The sequence below is a fragment of the Bos indicus genome, chromosome 15 (assembly GCF_029378745.1).
Source record: "Bos indicus isolate NIAB-ARS_2022 breed Sahiwal x Tharparkar chromosome 15, NIAB-ARS_B.indTharparkar_mat_pri_1.0, whole genome shotgun sequence".
Taxonomy (NCBI): Eukaryota; Metazoa; Chordata; class Mammalia; order Artiodactyla; family Bovidae; genus Bos; species Bos indicus.
Window position 1 is genome coordinate 49,540,453 of NC_091774.1, and position 21,619 is coordinate 49,562,071.

General features: G+C 38.7%; 2 protein-coding genes across 2 annotated transcripts; one reads left to right on the plus strand and one right to left on the minus strand.

The window, feature by feature from the left end:
* The first annotated feature begins 622 nt into the window (after positions 1–622).
* On the plus strand, positions 623–1,579 carry LOC109569473 (olfactory receptor 51H1-like). The gene has a single exon (XM_019974834.2). It carries the CDS (start codon positions 623–625, stop codon positions 1,577–1,579), a length of 957 nt encoding a protein of 318 aa, XP_019830393.2.
* An 8,834-nt stretch (positions 1,580–10,413) lies between these two features.
* Positions 10,414–11,434, minus strand: LOC139187233 (olfactory receptor 51H1-like). The gene is given in 1 exon segment (XM_070803247.1): positions 10,414–11,434. A coding segment is annotated over 1 exon segment (951 nt). The 5' UTR covers positions 11,365–11,434.
* Between the last annotated feature and the right edge of the window lie 10,185 nt (positions 11,435–21,619).

Below are 21,619 nucleotides of genomic sequence, written 5' to 3' on the forward strand. Positions count from 1 at the left end.
TCATTTTCTATGATCAGAAGTTGCTGTCTGAGGTTCCTGGGTTGAGAATGATGGTCCACATCCAGGCTCAGGGGAAATGAAGGTGGTCATGCTCAGATGCAAGCACAGGCATGTGCCCTGGGCATGTCCATCCCTGCCTTACATACAAGACCCGTTGCCTTCATGAGAGTTCCAGTACTGGGAATAAGGAGAGTGATGGGTGGAAATGACATCCTTTGTGAGCAGTCAACTAATTTTTGTTTTATATTGATTCTGTCTTAGTTATTGTGTCCTCAGCCTCTGACTCAACAGCTTGTAAGATATGGATGAGAAAGAGGGAGAAATGGACTGGAGAAAGCAAAAAAGTTTATCTAATGCAGTGTGTTTTAAACTGAATGTGTCTTATTTGACTTGGTGAAACTTTTTCATTGGGACAGTAGAAGTTTCCTCCACAGGATATATCTTGGAAGAGTAATTTCAGGGACTCAACCCTCCATTAAAACTCTCTCTCACCCATGTTAAAATAAAATGGTTCTGCTCTGAGGAAGATCAGATTCTAATATATTGTTAATACTTGTCACTGCATTCTTAGGAAGACACACATCAGGATCTCAAAATTTCCCTCCTGTGTTACATTGACTTCATGACAGATAATAACCACTCTCACTTCCAACACCTCTACTTTGTCTTAACTGGAATTCCAGGGCTTGAACTAAAGTATTACTGGATGGCATTCCCACTGGGTGCTATATATGTCATTGCCCTCTTTGGCAATGGTGTCATCATCTCTACCATCAAGTCCGAACTGTCCCTGCACATGCCCATGTATTACTTTCTGTGTATGCTGGCACTGGCAGACACAGGACTTGCCATTTGTACTATGCCCTCCATGCTAGGCATATTTTGGTTTAACTACAAGTCCATCGCCTTTGATGCCTGCCTTGTTCAGATGTACTTCATCCATACCTTCTCAGCCATTGAATCTGGAGTGCTGGTGGCCATGGCCTTTGATCGGGTTGTGGCAATCTGGAAACCCCTCAGGTATGGCACCATCCTCACCAATAGTGTGGTCTGCAGAACAGGGGCAGTCATCTTGACAAGGGCCATCTGTGTGGTCTTCCCGGTGCCTTTCCTCATCAAGCGGCTCCCCTTCTACCGCTCCAATATCCTCTCCCACTCCTTCTGCCTCCACCAAGATGTCATGAGCCTTGCCTGTGCCAGCACCCGGGTCAACAGTCTCTACGGCCTTATTGCGGTTATCTTCACCAAGGGTTCTGACTCCCTCTCCATCCTCCTCTCCTATGCATTCATACTTCAAACAGTGATGGCCATTGCCTCAGGGGATGGCCAGCTGAAGGCGCTCAACACCTGTGTTTCCCACATTTGTGCTGTTCTCATCTTCTACGTGCCACTCATTGGGGTGTCTGTCATTCACCGTTTTGGAAAGCACCTTTCACCACTGACCCATGCCCTAATGGCTAATGCCTATCTTCTTATACCCCCTGTGCTAAACCCCATCGTCTATACTATGAAGACCAAAGAGATACGGAGGAAGCTCATCCAGATATTTGTTCCAGCCAAGGTCACTGCAGAGGGTTAGAGTCTGCCAGTTTAAGAGAGGAAAAATACCTTCTGTAATGGCTCAATTATGACTATGAAAAAATAGTTTTTATTTTTTCACATTTTTGGTGTGATTTGAATTGGGCAGAGATAGTTCCCTGCTCTCAGAACATACTTTCCTCTTCCTGCACCAAATCATCCTTTGTGCAGTATATAAAGAGCGGCATTTATAAGAACCATTCCATGTACTTTCCTGTGGCCTTGTGTTAGAGTTGGCCCATAACAAATGAAAGGGGAATATTACTAATTCCATTCTGTAATAACTCTTCTGAGCAGAAATAAGCCACAAGCTTAATGTCTTTTAAATTAAAGATCATTGAGTTGATTTAACATTCTAGATCAAGAGTTAGGAATGGCCTCTATTAGCTTAATAGGGGAGAAATGAACTATACTCATTAAATAATAAGAGAACACCTAGGGATAATGCATTGTTAAATAAAACATGGATTAGAAAGATGGCTAAATTTTAGGATTAAGAATATAAATGTATATAACTGAGCAGGGGCCAACCATATTGTATAACTTGAGAACAACAGATGAAGGGTGAGCTTTAACTCTTCCATGTGTGACACTGGATATTCCCTTCCCTACCACTAATGGCAATTTATTCATTATGAAGCTGGAAATGTTATCACTTAACAACCACTGTGGTTATGAAATTAAATTTAATCATATAAGGACAAGTATTTGTAAACTATTAAGGGTTGTGCAACTATAGGAAGTGTTCAAGAATATTGAATATAAGACAATAGAAGTACGTATAGACTGTCCACTAAGCAAAAGACAGTACCAGAGCCTTTTACATGCTGTCATATTGGATAACTGCAGCATCCCTATGGGGGAGTGTTATATGCTGTTTCCAAAGCAGTTCATGTGTTGGCCAAGGCTCAGTCAGGCAGATTTTCTGGGGACTGTTGAACTATCTATATTGTGGGAGACAGATAAAATGGATTGGGCAGGGTGGGGATGACACTCAGGGTAGAAGGTTAAAGAACTACTACAGATTTAATTTGAAGACAAAGTATCAGATTGGTCAAAACGTTCATTTGGGTTTATCCTTAAGATGTTATGGAAAAACCCAAATAAACATTTTGGCCAACTCAATATATGAAGAAGAAGAACAAAAGCACACATATAAAATGTATACTAATGAGCGACTTACATTCTTTTACATGAGCCACAAGACTTTTGCTCAAGTTTCTTATTTGATCTTTAAAATCTAACACAAAAGATTCTTTGGGTCTTACATGGTATGTAGTTACTTTCATGGTATGTAGTTACTTTCATGGTATGTAGTTACCTATTACTCAAATCCTGAGAAGGCAATGGCACCCCACTCCAGTACTCTTGCCTGGAAAATCCCATGGACAGAGGAGCCTGGTGGGCTGCAGTCCATAGGGTCGCTAGGAGTCAGACACGACTGAGCGACTTCACTTTCACTTTTCACTTTCATGCACTGGAGAAGGCAATGGCAACCCACTCCATTGTTCTTGCCTGGAGAATCCCAGGGACAGGGGAACCTGGTGGGCTGCAGTCCATGGGGTCACACAGAGTTGGACACGACTGAAGTGACTTAGCAGCAGCAGCATTACTCAAATCAGTAGCTACTTTAGAACTCTGTCAGAACAGACACTAGCTTAGCTAAGACAAATTTAATAATACTGTGTACAAGAAAGCTTCAGTTCAGTTCAGTTCAGTTCAGGCACTCAGTTGTGTCCGACTCTTTGGGACCCCATGAATCGCAGCACGCCAGGCCTCCCTGTCCATCACCAACTCCCGGAGTTCACTCAGACTCACGACCATCAAGTCAGTGATGCCATCCAGCCATCTCATCCTCTGTCGTCCACTTCTCCTCCTGCCCCCAATCCCTCCCAGCATCAGTCTTTTCCAATGAGTCAAGCATTCCCATGAGGTGGCCAAAGTACTGGCATTTCAGCTTTAGCATCATTCCTTCCAAAGAAATCCCAGGCTGATCTCCTTCAGAATGGACTGGTTGGATCTCCTTGCAGTCCAAGGGACTCTCAAGAGTCTTCTCCAACACCTCAGTTCAAAAACATCGATTCTTCAGTGCTCAGCCTTCTTCACAGTCCAACTCTCACATCCATACATGACCACAGGAAAAACCATAGCCTTGAATAGACGGACCTTTGTTGGCAAAATAATGTCTCTGCTTTTGAATACGCTATCTAGGTTGGTCATAACTTTTCTTCCAAGGAGTAAGTGTCTTTTAATTTCATGGCTGCAGTCACCATCTGCAGTGATTTTGGAACCCAAAAAGATAAAGTCTGACACTGTTTCCACTGTTTCCCCATCTATTTCCCATGAAGTGATGGGACCGGATGCCATGATCTTCGTTTTCTGAATGTTGAGCTTTAAGCCACTTTTTCACTCTCCTCTTTCACTTTCATCAAGAGGCTTTTGAGTTCCTCTTCACTTTCTGCCAGAAGGGTGGTGTCATCTGCATATCTGAGGTTATTGATATTTCTCCCGGCAATCTTGATTCCAGCTTGTGCTTCTTTCAGCCCAGTGTTTCTCATGATGCACTCTGCATAGAAGTTAAATAAGCAGAGTGACAATATACAGCCTTGATGTACTCCTTTTCCTATTTGGAACCGGTCTGTTGTTCCATGTCCAGTTCTAACTGTTGCTTCCTGACCTGCATATAGGTTTCTCAAGAGGCAGGTCAGGTGGTCTGGTATTCCCATCTCTTTCAGAATTTTCCACAGTTTATTGTGGTCCACACAGTCAAAGGCTTTGGCACAGTCAATAAAGCAGAAATAGATGTTTTTCTGGAACTCTCTTGCTTTGTCCATGATCCAGTGGATGTTGGCAATTTGATCTCTGGTTCCTCTGCCTTTTCTAAAACCAGCTTGAACATCTGGAAGTTCACGGTTGCAGAGTTTCAAAGACTAGCAAGAAGAGATAAGAAAGCCTTCCTCAGTGATCAGTGCAAAGAAATAGAGGAAAACAACAGAATGGGAAAGACTAGAGATCTCTTCAAGAAAATTAGAAATACCAAGGGAACATTTCATGAAAAGATGGGCTCGATAAAGAACAAAAATGGTATGGACCTAAAAGAAGCAGAAGATATTAAGAAGTGGCAAGAATACACAGAAGAACTGTACAAAAAAGATCTTCATGACCCAGATATGATGGTGTAATCACTCACCTAGAGCCAGACATCCTGGAATGTGAAGTCAAGTGGGCCTTAGAAAGCATCACTATGAATAAAGCTAGTGGAGGTGATGGAATTCCAGCTGAGCTATTTCAAATCTTGAAAGATGATGCTGTGAAAGTGAAGAAAGCTTATTCCCATTTTAATACTGCTTTCAGGTTCACCAGTCTTTCTGAATTAATTTTAGATAGGTTCACAATAAAATTTTTAAATCCATAAAAAACAAAGGCACATTGCTGACATTTAATAAAATGAGTATAAAATATCATTTAAACCTTCTGGGATTTGTGGGGAGACTTGAGAGTCCTACTACCTCTGGAAGGGCTTGCTAAGAGTTCACCAATACTATCACAGTCCTGAGCCTGGAACAGGAATTGCTAGGGGTTATTGTTAAGAAGAGGTTTCCCTGGTGACTTGGTAAAGAATCTCCCTCAATGCAGGAGATCTGGGTTCAATCCCTGGGTTGGGAAGATCCCCTGGAAAAGGAAATGGTAACCCACTCCACTATTCTTGCCTGGGAAATTCCACAGAGAGAGGAGCCTGGAGGGCTACAGTCCATGGGGTTGCAAGTCAGATTTGACTTAGTGACTAAACCACCACCAATACCATTGTTAATAAGATAGGTTTCTATTTGCTTGTTCCAATATGAGAGCAAAGGTCCTAGTAGCAGTGCAGTGACCAATATCCTTGGGATGAGCAAATCTCTTTGAGGACTTTCAGCTCTTGGTTGTTTTCATTCAATGCAGTGCTTGACATTTAACTGATGCACCAAATTTTTAAATCACACTCTACATTTCAGAGACAGTTGGAAATGCTCTCTGTAACTGTCGTTTTTGGTGCTGTAAATACTTAAAAGCTGACCCCAGAAAAAAATGTATTGGTGAAAGAGTTTTTGAGTTTCCCTCTATCTAGTTTGTGTCTGCATCACATTTCTCCTTTAAAGATGAAGATGATGATTGCCACAGCAACTGCAGCATCAGAGTAGCTCCAATTTTATCTGAAGTCTTTCATACTGGCTTCTACCTCAGCTCCCAGTTTTCAAGGTCTCAGGGTCAACTTTTCTTAAGACTGCAAAAAGGTTTCATGCAATAATAGCATGAGACCAAGTCTCCTGGCTAAGAAGCTTATCTAAAACAGGTACAGGTAATAAACTTGGTCATATATTCAAGATATGTTTTTCTAAGATATCTTCTTTTATGATGTGAAGTGAAGTGAGGTTTCTTAGTCATGTCCAACTCTTTGCAACCCCATGGACTGTAGCCTACTAACATCTTCCCATGGGATTTTCCAGGCAAGAGTACTGGAGTGGGTTGACATTTCCTTCTCTAGAGGATCTTCCCTCGCCAGGGATCAAACCCAGGTCTCCCGCATTGCAGGCACACACTTTACCGTCTGAGCCACATATTGTCTCCTGTGCTGGTTGTTTTCTTCCCCCTGAGAAAAGTTCACCCTCATTCCATATCACCTCCAAATTCTGAGGTGATTCATGTTTTCCATTTAGATAGAATGTATCTATATTGAGGCCTTGGATGATGTTTGCATTCTGCACAAACTAACAATTCTCAAGTAATTTTGTCACATTGAAAATGTAAACTCCAAGTCAAACTTGAAAATTTATTCTGACTTTGTCTCTATTTCTGATTTCATCTTGGCAAGATACAAATATGTATCTTACATTTTTAAGAGGACTAAACTAGAGTGATCACCATGGACATAGATGTTTGTGTGCTCAGTCCCTCAGTCATGTCTGACTCTGCAACCCCATGCACTGTAGCCCACTAGGCTCCTCTGTACATGGAATTTTCTAGGCAAGAGTACTAGAGTGGGTTGCCATTTCCTCCTCCAGGGAATCTTCCTGACCCAGAGACCAGACCCATATTCTTGTGTCTCCTGCATTGATAGGTGGATTCTTCACCACTATGCCATCTGGGAAGCAAGCATGGATGACAGAGGCAAATAAATCAAAGACAGAAGGACGGTTTCCAGATATGTGCCTGTCTGTTTTTAAATGTTACATGAATCGAGAATTTATACCTTCAGAGAAATTGAAAATAATTATTGCGGGGAAAAGCAAGAGTTAAATATGGCTTGTGTGAGACAGAGGTGTACAGAAAACTCCATGTAAAGATTATGCAAAGGTAGTGAAAAATTAAGAGTTTGATCTTAAGAGAAGGGAAGGGGAAGGAGAGGGAAAGAAAGACACATGTGGGCTCTATTTTAAAGCTGTTAGCAAGACTGGTATCATGAAGAAAGAAATTTACCGAGGTTACTGAATGGCAAGGGGAGAACTTGGAGAAATACTCACATCATGTGTGAGAGGAAGACGTGAAGGGGGGGGGTAGGTTAGGAAACAAAGAAGGTGGAAGTAGAAGATGCAGTAGAGTTCCATGAAAGCTGAAAGAAGACTAAAAGGGAGGGGACTGTAAACATTTATAATCTACTCAAATACATCAAGTTGAAGGAGGATTTAGGGGAAACATTTGACTTGCTATTTCAGAATAAATCTGAGCCACGTGAACAGCCTTCATCTAGCCATGGAAACCAAGTCAGACTGCAGGAGCTAGAAAAGAGAGTGCAGTGAGGATGTGGAGTATGTGTGTGTTGCCAGCAACAAAAATTAGATTTCTGATCTTGCCACTGTGTGGGTCCGTCAGAGAATCAAAGATTAATAGGCACTTTCTTCTAATTGCCTCTGTTATCACAGTATTTGAACATTGTAAACATAATCCATGGTGGTTGGCTTTTATCTCTAAAGATTTCAAGTTTTGGTTATGTAATTGTATAAGAAAAAAAAGACACTTCTTAATATTTTTTTAATGAATTAATTTATTTTAATTGAGGCAAATTACTTTACAATATTGTAGTGGTTTTTGCTGTACATTGATATGTTTATATTTTAAGTTTATTCATTCAAATATTGTATATAGGCACACTGTACTAACATGCATATGACAACACATTAAGAAAAATAAACATTTTTTAAAGATGAGATAAATTTAAATGAAAATAAAAGATCTTTTATTTCCTCCTTATAGGCCAATTGACTATAATGTGCTTTGTTTGGGATTCATGTTTTCCATTTAGATAGCATCTATCTGGAGAAGGCAATGGCACCCCACTCCAGTACTCTTGCCTGGAAAATCCCATGGACAGAGGAGCCTGGAAGGCTGCAGTCCATGGGGTCGCCGAGGGTCAGACATGACTGAGCAACTTCACTTTCACTTTTCACTTTCATTCATCAGAGAAGGAAATGGCAACCCACTCCAGTGTTCTTGCCTGGAGAATCCCAGGGACTGGGGAGCCTGGTGGGCTGCTGTCTATGGGGTCACACAGAGTTGGACACGACTGAAGTGACTTAGCAGCAGCATGGTGAGGTCTTGGATGATGTTTGCATTCTGCACAAACTAACAAATTTCAAGCAATTTTGTAACATTGAAAATGTAAACTCCAAATCAGTCTTGCAAATTTAGTCTGACTCAGCCTCTCTTTATTTTGGGGGGCTCCAAAATCACTGCAGATGGTGACTGCAGCCATGAAATTAAAAGACGCTTATCCCTTGGAAGGAAAGTTATGACCAACCTAGATAGCATATTGAAAAGCAGAGACATTATTTTGCCAACAAAGGTCCATCTAGTCAAATCTATGGTTTTTCCAGTAGTCACATGGATGGGAGAGTTGTACTATAGAGAAAGCTGAGTGCCGAAGAATTCATGTTTTTGAACTGAGGTGTTGGAGAAGACTCTTGAGAGTCCCTTGGACTGTCAGGAGATCAAATCAGTCATTCCTAAAGGGAATCAGTCATTCATTGGAAGAACTGATGCTGAAGCTGAAGCTCACAATACTTTGGTCACCTGACGTGAAGAACTGACTCATTGGAAAAGACCCTGATGCTGGGAAAGATTGAAGGCAGAAGGGGACAACAGAGATGAGATGGCTGGATGGCATCACTGATTCGATGGACATGAGTTTGAGCAAACTCTGGGAGTTGGTGACAGACAGGGAGGCCTGGCGTGTCACAGTCCATGGGGTCGCAAAGAGTCGGACACAACTGAGCCACTGAACTGACCTGAAATAACATTTCTATAATATTGATTACTAACATCTCTCACACATCACATCTTAGGATCACTGGTTCTTTCCCTCTACCTCAAGTTTTCTTGTGAGTCTAGAAAGCCCTGAGACATGTGTCAAGTCTCAATTTACAGGTTTTAGAATCAACGGATCTAAACATGAATCGAGTTCTTCCACTTAGAAGCTGTATGATTTTGAGTAAGTTACTTAACTTCTTTAAATCTCATTTCCTCATGTATAAAATGTGATAACATTATTCTCAAAGACAGTTGGGAGAATTCACTGAGAGAATATATAAAGGCAACTAAAACTACTAGTATAGCAAATCAAATGTGATGTTGTAATGTAATACCTACTTAACTTGTATACATATTTCCTTGCAGAGAAATATGCCAGAAACTGTGCAGAAAGTTGGTGCATTTTTCTCTGTGTCTTCAGGGACCAGAACACTTCCCAGGTGGAACAGTGGTAAAGAATCTGCCTGCCAGTGCAGGAGATTCAGGAGACTTGGGTTTGATCCCTGGATTAGGAAGATTCCCCTGAATGGCAATCCACTCCAGTATTCTTGCCTAGAAAATTCCATGGACCGAGGAGCCTGGTGGACTACAGTTCATGGGGTCACAAAGAGTTGGATACAACTGAGTGATTGAACCCACATGCAGGGTCCAGCATCATGACTGGCATTTCATTAGTGTTAAATGTACATCTGTTTAATAAGTCATCCCTCTAGCAATTTGACAGTGTAATGATTAACAAAATACATGCAGCAGGTATGAGCTTCAGTGCAAAGACACATTGCCTTTGACATACTCATTCCCACACATGGGCATCCTGCTTTCTTAAACTTCCCAGTGCTGCAAGTGTTCACTTGTCCTTATACAAAGCATGGCAGTACTTTTACTTGATAAAGTTTCCCTGGGTTCTTTGTACACAGCAAAATAGAGTTCACTCCTGCTGGGTTTAAAGAGTAAAGGCAGAGCACCTGTTATTCTACTAAATATATGACTGAAAACTAGAACCGTAAAGAAGTAATAACCCTTAAATGAAAAGGCACGTGTTAAGTAACCACACATGTGTTTGTTTTAATTTTAACATAGGCACTCTTTACCCAATAAACATTGAAACAACAAAATAAATGCTGTTTGATTATGGAACAATTTTCTTTCTCCATATTAAGAAAAAATATCTCAGACCTTTCAGCAGTGTTATATAGCATTTTGAATCTTTCCTTGTCTAATTACTTAATTAATAACTATAGAACAATATTACTTAACATTATATGGATAAACACTCAAAAGTATTACCTGGATAAACAGGTGATGATTTATGTCTTCACTGATGCTCATCTCCAGTTTCAGAGAAGAACAATTATATTAATTACATTAGGTTTGTCAAGTGACACCAGATATCAAAAATTATGCATTCCAAAATGGAGCATATACAGAACAAGAAAGACTTTCACCTACAAGCCTTGCCCACTTTCAATTTTCCCAGATGTTTATAATTTGACTGCATTATAGTTGCTCAAAATGCTTCTTATTCTCCATATTACATTTGATTCCACTACCCTAGACCCTGTTCTTTCTCCTCTGGAACACATGGATGATCCTCCTCTGTATCTGCTTGGTTTTCACACTATAGACAACAGGGTTTAGTAAAGGAGGCAGTAACAGATAGGTATTGGCCATGAATGTGTGTACTACTGGTGACAGATGTTTCCCAAACCTGTGGATCATGGTGACACCAATGAGAGGAACATAAAAAAGGAGCACAGCACAGATGTGGGAGAGGCAGGTGTTGAGCGCTTTGAGCCTTTCAGCTCTGGAAGCGATATCCAGTACTGTCTTCAGGATGAGCACATAAGAAAAGAGAATGATGAGGGCATCAAACCCCAAAGTGAAGATGACTACTATGAGGCCATAGAGGCTGTTGACACGAGTGCTGGCACAGGCTAACCGCATTGCATCTTGGTGGAGACAGTACGAATGAGACAAGACATTGGAATGGCAGAAGGGTAGCCGCTTTATAAGAAAGGGCACAGGGAAGACCACGCAGACTGCCCGGATGATGACAGCTATTCCAATCTTGCCAATGATGCCATGGGTGAGTATGGAAGCATAGTGCAGTGGGTCTCAGATGGCCACAAATCTGTCAAAGGCCATAGACACTAATACTCCTGATTCTACCTCTCCAAAACTGTGGATGAAGAACATCTGTGTGATGCATGCATCAAAGGGAACCTCAGGGGCATTAAACCAGAAGATGCTGAGCATGGAGGGCAGGGTGGACATGGAGAGACCAACATCAGTCAGAGCCAAGATAGAGAGGAAGTAGTACATAGGCTCATGGAGACTCCGATCTACCTTGATGATGGCTAGGATGGTACCATTTCCCAGGAGAGTCATGGTGTAGAGAAATCCCAGGGGAAAAGCCATCCATGGGTTTTTATCTGGCATTCCTGGGATACCTGTCAAAATGAAGCTATGGTGGTTGACATGTGATGAGCTAGTGTTCATCATGATGTTCTTACCACTGTTTGAGGCTGGACTCTCCCACCTGGATTCCAGCTCCTAAATTGAAAAAAGGTTTTTAGATAGGTAAATGGCTTTATGGATGTAGAAGTGGAACAACAGAGGGGAAAACTATGTTTAAATCAGTGTCTGAAAGGTTTTTGCATCTTTTTACTTCTTAGACAATCACATGTGATGACCTCCACTCACTTGAATTTAATTTGCTTATCTTAAAAGGGGAGATAAGATGAAACAACCAGTGTTTAGACAGAAGAAAATTTTGATATCTTCCTTTAACAGCACTGAATATTTGGTAGAAAAGAAGCAGCAACATCCAAGAACCTAATAGCATTGAGAATTTTGCTAAATAATCAAAGAACAGAACTCACAGTATCATCACCACAAACACACCTACACAAAATTTCATCACCATCCAAACCTACATCCCTCATCTATATAAATCCATGTGTATGCATGTATATGTATGTGTATATATATATATGTGTGTGTGTGTATACATATGCATATATTCTCTTACACACACATATATATGTGTGTATATATTCTTGCACATGCCTAAGCATCTATTTCACTCTTTTTATAATGGTGGCTAAGCAGTAAAGAATCTTCCTGCCAATTCGGGTTCAATCCCTTGGTCAGGAAGATGCCCCAGAGTAGGAAATGGCAAACCACTCCAGTATTCTTGCCTGAAAAATTCTATGGACAGAGGAGCCTGGTGGAGTTCATTCCTGGGGTCACAAAGAGTCAGACAGGACTGAACTACTGAGCCCATATATACATTTGTAAATAGACACATTAGTGGACATAACTGTTCAAATTAATCTTCACAAGTTTTAACTTATAACTTTCCATAACCTCATTTTAAAATATCAAGGGATAAAAAATAAAGGCTATTGACCCAGAAACAACCACATATATGGTATGAGAGTAGCCATTAACAAAATCTTTATTTCGAGAGTCTTCTAACACTCCAAAAACCTGAGGCCATTCTTGAAACCTCTTCTTTCATTAAACCAACACTTAATGAATTTCAAATTTGTCTCCAAAACATACAAAATCATTATTTCCTTTATTCCTTTTGTGTGTAGTCAAAAATAGCATAGTTCATTTCCTCCAGGCACCCTAACTTATCATACTCCACCCATGAGTGCCCCCTTTCAAAAATTCCTTTCTGTAGTCAGAATGCACTTTGAATATTTAGAAAAGTATTTATTCACTCAAAGCAAAAGGTCCCTCAAGATCTTCTATTGTACTTAGAACAGAGTCCTAAATCTATCATTTACTTCAGTCACAGCAAAATTCAGCCCATGTCTACCTCTCTAGTGTGTCTACCCTCCCACTTTGGTCTCTTCAATCCAGCCATATTTGCAGTCTTTAAGTTCCTGGACCTCACTAAGAAACTTCTGGATATGGGATTTCACATGTGTCCCTTCCTGTTTCTTGTGCCTTCCTCCACCTTCTATAATGTTCCTCTTTGCCTAATCAAAGACTATCTATCCTCAAATAGAAAGAAAAAGTGAAAGAAAGTGAAGTCACTCAGTCATGTCCGAATCTTTGCAACCCGGTGGACTGTAACTTACCTGGCTCCTCCATCCATGGGATTCTCCAGGCAAAAATACTGGAGTGGGGTGCCATTTCCTTCTCCAGGGGATCTTCCCAACCCAGGGATCCAACCTGGGTCTCCCACATTGCAGGGAGACGCTTTACCCTCTGAGCCACCAGGGAAGCCTAAATAATAATCCTTCTCAAATAAGCCTTTTCCAATTCTCATAAGAGTTTAAGACTCCTCAGTACATAGTTTTTATATTCTTCTTATAAGTAAGTACAGTTAATTAAACATCACATAGATATTTGTTTAGTGTCTATCTCTCTTACTAGAATTAAACTTCCTGAAGGAAAGGACTCTGTTTATCACCTAAAAGATCATATGCTGGGCTTCCCTGGTGGCTCAATGGTAAAGAATCCACCTGCCAATGCAGGAGAAACGGGTTTGATCCCTGATCCCAAAAGATCTCACATGCCATAGAGCAACTACACCTGTGCACCACAACTATTGAGCCTGTGCTGTATACAGTCCACGGGGTTGCATAAAGCAGGACCCATGTGCCTAGAGCCAGTGATCCACAGTAAAAGGAGCCACTGCAATGGGAAGCCTAGACACCGTAACTAGAGAGTAGCCTCTGCTCACTGCAACTAGAGAAAACCTGCAAGCAGCAATGAAGACTCAGTGCAAGCAAAAATACATAAATAAATCAATCTTTAAAAGACCATATGCCAAGCATATGTTAGCTTTCCGTATGTGTTGAATGAAGGAATGAAATCAAGAATAAATGAACATGGATGATTAAATATCATTCTTTTCAGATATTTTACAAACTCTCAAACTCCTCCCTGATTTTCTGCATGTGGGTTGAAAATCATGGATCTAGAGAAAAATCTCTTTTTCTAACAGGGCACAAAAGCTTAAATGAAGTGTCTTTGAGAGGAATTAAAGTTTCTTTGTTATCATCCAGGTACTGATTGTGAGAAAGGAGAAAGAAAAATCAATAAGTGTTTCTGGGAGAGTTGGGGATGGGAGGTGGTGGTGTTGACAGGTACACAAGACCAAGTGGGCTTCCAGGCTCATTCTTCCACCTGTTTGCCTGCTGTGAGAGGAGAGTTTGTGGTTTGGGGACAATATGACAGAGAAGTTATTTTGCAGATTCTGATCTGACACAGGGGGTCTTTGAAAGATTCTGTAGTCTTCTTACAAAGGTTGTGCTGTGTGTTGAAAACAGAATCCAGATGTTTCTCCAAATAAGTCACAATGCTCAGATCTAAACAAAGCATTCTGTGCTGCCCAGCTAACCCTCTGGAGCACTTTGAGGAAGGGACATTTTTATACTTTATAGCTTAAGTGAGAGCCCTTCAGTTGGATGGTCCTTCTTCCCAAGAAATTGGTGATGGATTTTACTTGAGAAGAATAAGTTGGCTCATCCCTATTAGATATTTTTCTTGGAAAAACTTATAAAATATTTGATAGTCTCTGATTAAGTCCCCAGGGCCTGCTGAAGCACTGCTGTTCTATGGAAATTGCAGATTTTATTTCCCCCTTTCTTTTATGTGCCTTTGACTCTGTTTTTCTTTACCTGAATATGTTTTACCCCATCTTCTCCTTTTTAAACAATCTCATTTCTATCTCTAGTCTTCATCTCTTTTCCATTCTCCCTGATTTTTCAGAGCCTTATTTTCTCTAGCTTCCAATTCACTTTTCATTTACTCTTCCATCCACTTTTTTTTTATTTTTTTCTATATAATAGATCCTCCCTCACAGTGTATCTCTTATTTTACTCCCAATAACATTACCTACATTTTACTTTTTTTCTCATCTTTTCTTTGCCTTCCAGCAACCCGATGACACTGGACACTTTCTAGGTGCTTCTCATCTTCCTTTGTCATTTTCCTCACCAGCATTTTTACAAAGATTTAATGAAATAATGTGCCTAAACAATCCTACACAGAGCTTGGTATACAGAGGTCATGCCAAAAGATTTTAAGATAAATTTATTACCTGTATCAACCTCTGTGCTCTTGTTCAGAATTAATTTGGCTTCTTTCCTTCCCTGAGACTAGTAAACAGAGCACTTATGAAGCCTCCTCAAACTTCTGGTGGTGTCTCAGCCATCATGGTTCTGTATGATTTTTAATTCCTCTGGAGAAATCCTTTGAGGCCTGTTATGTAGTGCTGCCTGACCATCGTGAATTCCCAAAACTCCAAGCTGCTCCTTCATCTGTAAAATTGCCTTTTCTTCTACCAACACCTGTTTCAAAATTTCCTTCATTTTGATTCTATTTGTGTCCTCTCAGCCAAGACTGAGGAAGGAAAAAGGATCTACTTCTCCCAAACACACACACACATACTTTATACATATACGTGAGTATGGCTGTGTGTGTGTGTATATGTATATATATATATATATATAACTAAAGAAGTCCTAGAATTCCAGCCTAATTTTTCCCTAGAGCTTCTGATTCCAAAACCAGTTGCAGTCTCATTGCTAATATAGTGCTGAGATTTACCTTGAAATAGCACCGAAGTCTATTGTTTTGGATAGAGAGAAGAACTGCTTGGAATTTCCATTAGGAACAAAGAAGACAGAGTTCTTTAAATTTGTTGGACTGCATTATTATTCCAATATCTTAAATATAATTTCTTTCATTTGTTTTCACGCATTTTTCTATAATAATATTTTTTCATCAATGAAGGAGTTCTTAGGATTGTGGAAATAGCTCGTTATTCCATCAGTGTGTGCCTTTGTGTGGTCAGTCATTAAAACGCCCACAAACCCTTTCCATCACTTCTTCATGTTTCTTTTCATATCATTTCTTTACCTTCATAGACATATTTACATTTTTTAAAATTTTATTGGAGAGTAGTTGATTTACAAAGTTGTGTTAATCTCTGCTATACAGCAAAGTGAATCAGTTATATAACACATACATCCACTCTATAACCATATAGATCGTTATAGAGTATTGAGTAGAGTTTCCAGTGGTGTACAGTAGGTCCTTATTAGTTATTTCTTTTATAAAGAGTAGTGTGTATATGTCAATCCTAATTTCTCAGTTCATCCCTCCCCTCCACTTCCTCCTGATAACGATGTTTGTTTTCTATATCTGTGGTTTTATTTCTGTTTTGTAAATAAGTTCATTTATAGCTTTTTAAAGATTCCACATATAAGCTCTCTATCATACAATACTTGTCTTTCTCTGTCTGACTTAATGAGTATGCTAATCTCTGGGTCTGTTCATGTTGTTGCAAATAGCATTATTTCATTTTCTTTTTTTTTGTGGCTGAGTAATATCCCATGGTATTTATGTACTACATCTTCTTTATCCATTTCTCTGTCAATGGACATTTAATTGCTTCCATGTCTGGGCGGTTGTAAATGGTGCTCTACTGAACATTGGGATGCGTGTATATTTTGGATTATGGTTTTCTCTGGATATATGTCCTGGAGTGGGATTGCTGGATCATATGGTAGTTTCACAGATATAGATCTTTTGTGCTTTGTTTTGAATATTTTCCTTAAAGCCCAGAGTGTTATACAATGGAGTATTACTCAGCCATTAAAAATAATACATTTGAATCAGATCTAATTAGGTGGATGAAACTGGAGCCTATTATAGAGAGTGAAGTAAGCCAGAGAGAAAAACACCAATACAGTATACTAATGCATATATATGGAATTTAGAAAGATGGTAATGATAACCCTGTATGTGAGACAGCAAAAGAGTCACAGATGTATAGAACAGTCTTTTGGACTCTGTGGGACAGGGAGAGGGTGGGATGATTTGGGAGAATGGCATTGAAACATGTATAATATCATGTATGAAATGAATTGCCAGTCCAGGTTCAATGCAGGATACAGGATGCTTGGGGCTGGTGCACTGGGATGACCCAGAGGGATGGTACAGGGAGGGAGGAGGGAGGGGGGTTCAGGATGGGGAACACGTGTATACCTGTGGCGGATTCATGTTGATGTATGGCAAAACCAATACGATATTGTAAAGTAAATAGCCTCCAATTAAAATAAATAAATGTATATTAAAAAATAAATAAAATAAAATGCAAAAAGAATCACAAAATATGGGGAAAAAATTCTGAGGAGTCTCTACTCTAGAACAAGCTAAATATTCTCTAGAACAAATAAAATTTAATATTCCTCTTCAGTCAAAAGTAAATGCTAAACTATTTGTTATTATTTAAAGGTTAAAATAGTTTTCATAGAATTTTCCTAAATAAAGCAGACTGATGTGCTTCTGCCATATTTACATTTTTAATAGCAGAAAACAAAAGCCAGATATAAACAATTCTTATGAGGATACTTATTTTCAGGTATGATAGAGAATGTATGGAAGAAGTTTATCTACTTATTTTTAATTTGGGTTTTTCACTTTAAATTGGGTTTAAATTTAATTTGGGTTTAAATTTTTAATTTAAACCTATTAAGAAATATGTGTATTATAATCTTAAGGAGACTAACTTTATCATAAATGTTAAGGGTTGGTGTTTTATAATAGATATTTCTGTATATTTTTTAATATGAGGATGTAACTACATATAGAAATCTATAATTTTCTGTATATTTATATTTTACATAATCCTTTATGTGGGCTATATACATGTATGTATATCTATATGTATATGTAGATATATATTACTCTCTCTCTATATAGTGTGTGTGTGTGTGTGTGTGTGTGTGTATATATATATATATATATAAGGAGTTAAAGGATGAAATCCTTGTCCTCAAGGAGTTTCTAATCTGTGAGAATGTTTAATACTTCCCAATCTCTCTTGAAGTGCTGTTAGAGACAGAAATAGACATACGCAAAATGCTTGATCTGAGTGTTTAATGGATGACTTGGGCTTCTGCAAACATCAGGACTTGCCTCATCCATATCTACAGAAACTGTTGTCCCCTTTAGAATAGCTTCATTCAGGAATGCCCCCATATTATTCTAACAGAATTTCCTAATATCTGGAGTTCTACTTTATGAAGGGTATGCCTTTCCAGACCCAAAATGTTAAAATTCAGCAGAAATAGTAGAGTCTGTGAAATCAGATGCACCTTGCTTGAAATCACCATTTTAATTTTCTGGAAATTTGATCTTAGAGAAAGTCATTAATTTTCTTATTCAATCAAGATTTCCTTGTTATCTATTACTAAACAACATCTACTGTTTAAGTCCAGCTGTTCCCTCTCCTCTCCATCTGCATTGATGAGCCCAATACACTTAGAGATCATACAACCATATTGAGTACTGTATTCTTACTTTAAATGTATCACCAGAGACCTAATGTACTCCCTCAGAGCTTTCAAAGTATCATTTTTTATGTCTCTTCTTCTACTCCATTACATCTTTCCAAACTCTTATTCTTTGTTGATGACTTTATTACCTACATCATCAAGAAAGTTGAATTATCAGAAAACAGCATCCAGTGCCCTGACTACATTTACTCGTCTATTAACAGGGTCAAATATATGCTGATTTCTTTGTTACCTGGTATAAATTAGATGAACTATTCATCCTCCTTTCTAAAATCAATCCTTCCATTTTTGTACTCGATCCTGTCCTTATTATTTACTCAGCAACATCATTTAGACACTTCTTTTTATCACCTTTATATCATAAAATTTTTACTCTCTGGTTGGTTATTTTTATCAATATCATACGTGATGTGATATTTTTCATCAGAAAGAAAGTGTTCCATTGGTATTGTCTTGTTTCTTTGCTTCCCTTTAATGTAAAATCTCTAGAGAAAAAAATTAAGAAAAGATGGATTTCTGCCTACTTTAAAAGGAAGAGGTTGGTGAATACTCTCTTCAGAGGAAAAAAAAAAAGAAAAAAAAAGAAATACATAAACCTGGATAAATTATTTTTTAAAATATAACAACAAAAGATTCTAAGGTTCTAGAAGTTGACCAAAGTCAAACAACAGATTGAGAAACATATTTGAAAACCTTTTACAGTTTCAGATAAGGACATATTCCTTCACAAGTGATTTAATAAGCAAATTTTTAAAAAGTAGTTTTACCAGGTTGCAGCTGGCTCAAAGGCAAAACCAATACAATATTGTAAAGTTTAAAAATAAAATAAAATTAAAAAAAAAAAAGCCAACTGCTATGCTCTCAGAGAGTACAGAGTCAACTTGAGATGGAGGGAAAAAATTCCAATGCTTTGTCAGCTATCAGCAAACCTGGCAGCAGTGTTGCCCAAAAGTGAGGCCCAGCTGCTTATCACTCTGAAACCAATAAAGTCTTGTACCAGCTTACTATTAACAAAATTTTCATTCATCTAATTAAATTCTATCTAATCTTAATCCTGACAATGTACAAGGTTCTTTTCTCAAATTTCCTTTTTCACAGACTTTTTCTCACTTTCTGGATCCAAATTAATTTGTCCCTTATTATCCTCATATACATAAGCAACTAGCTCTAGGACAAAATGATTTTCCTTTTCTTTCCTCAACAAAAATATTGCCAGTCTTTATACTTTCTTTCACTGGCAACACATATCCTAATGCTTAACATACTGAAATACTTCCCCTATCATTTAAGTAGGTTTAATTACATATTCTAATTTTTAACTTTTAAAGAAGCTTAACAAAACCAAGAAACAAGTAACAACTGTTATATCAGTATTTTCTCATTGGTAAACTTAAGAACATATTCCATAGCCTCTAAAAACATATATTTTTCTCATACCACAATTTCCCTTTGATGTAGTACAATATGTGTGTTTAATGAACCCAATATATATTTTAAAGTTCTACTAATTAACCCAATGCTGAGGCTTCAAGCAAACCAGGTTGTCGTGTATTTCAAGGAAACGGCAAGAGTTTACTTCAAGCTTTCTCTTAGGCATATTTTTGTTCTCACAGGGTCAGATTCTGAAAACGGTATTTTGTCAAGCTGCTGCTGCTGCTAAGTCGCTTCAGTCATGTCGGACTCTGTGCGACCCCATAGATGGCAGCCCACCAGGCTTCACCGTCCCTGGGATTCTCCAGGCAAGAACACTGGAGTGGGTTGCCATTTCCTTCTCCAGTGCATGAAAGTGAAAAGTGAAAGGGAAGTCTCTCAGTCGTGTCTGACTCTAGCGACCCCATGGACTGCAGCCTGCCAGGCTCCTCTGTCCATGGGATTTTCCAGGCAAAAGTACTGGAGTGGGGTGCCATTGCCTTCTCCAATTTTGTCAAGCTAGCTTTCTCTAACTGTGTATGCAAAAAGTATAAGTTTTTAAATTTCAAAAGAGCTTCACCTTAATCAAGTTTCTTTGGAGTCTAAAGGATACTGTTACCATACAATGTTTAATTTATTCATGATTTCATTGTTAATTTTTGGATACTGTTACCATACAATGTTTAATTTATTCATGATTTCATTGTTAATTTTTTTCTCATGAATTGACCCTGTAGTTCCCGTTTTACAAAAGACAACAATGACACCCATCACACAAATGGAATATATACTCACACACCAGAAGACAGACTGTCACAAGTCCCCCAGGAAGATGACCAAATAAACACTTGCCCAACACAAACAGTTTCTGACATGACACACGTCAGATCAATTGGCAAAATGCCCAAATAACACTCAGCGTTCACAAACTGACCCTCAATGGTAGACACATGTCAGATCAATTGGCAAAAATGTCCAAATAGTACTCCATGCTCACAGATGGTCCTTGACGTCAGATACACATCAGAACCAACTGACAAAATGCCCAAAAGACACTCTGCTCACAAACTGTCTTCGGTGTCAGATACATGTCAGAACCAACTGGCAAAATGCCCAAATAACACTTCGTGCTCAAAAGAGAAGTTTGCCTGGGTCCACACCGGGAGACTTACTGAGTCTTGGAGCTTCTCAGATGTCCAGATATTCTTTCTGTTTCATCAAGGAAAAATGTAAGTTGGCAGCCAAGGATTCTGCTGGAAAGTGAAAGTAAAGTGAGATTTGAAAACTGGTTGATATGAATGTAGAATTATTCAGCACACTGGTAAACAGTTTGACATCTTTACAATTAGACAAACACCTGTCACACTATCCAGTAATTCCTTTCCCTGATATGTACCCAAACATGCCAACACAAAGACTATCCATTAATGTTTGTAGTGGCATTATTATAAATGTTTACAGTCAAATGCTGTAAACAATCCAAATATATATCAACTAGTGACTGGATAAATAAACATGCTTTATTTGTACAGTGACATACTGCTCATTAAAGGAAATGAATGAATTATGAATATATTCAGCAACAGGAGTAAAACTTGTAACACTGCATTATGTGAAAGATATTGATAATATTACATGATAATATATTGTATTAATATGTCTCCATTTACATGAAATTTCTAGTAAAGGCAAATTAAATAGATAGAAAGTGTATCAGTGGTTTCCTGGAGCTAGAGACAGGCCCAGGACTGACAAACCACCATCAGGGAATATTTTTATGTGATGAAAGTCTTAAAATCAGTTTTCTATGATAGTTTCACAGTTGTATAGATTTACTGAAACTCTTCAAATTGTACATCTAAAATGGATAAATTCTATGGCCCATAAGTTATACCACAACGAAACAAACAAGTAAGAAAATTTTTAAAAAATCAATAATTAGGAGGCTATTGCTATACTCAGAGAAGGCAATGGCACCCCACTCCAGAACTCTTGCTTGCAAAATCCCATGGACGGAG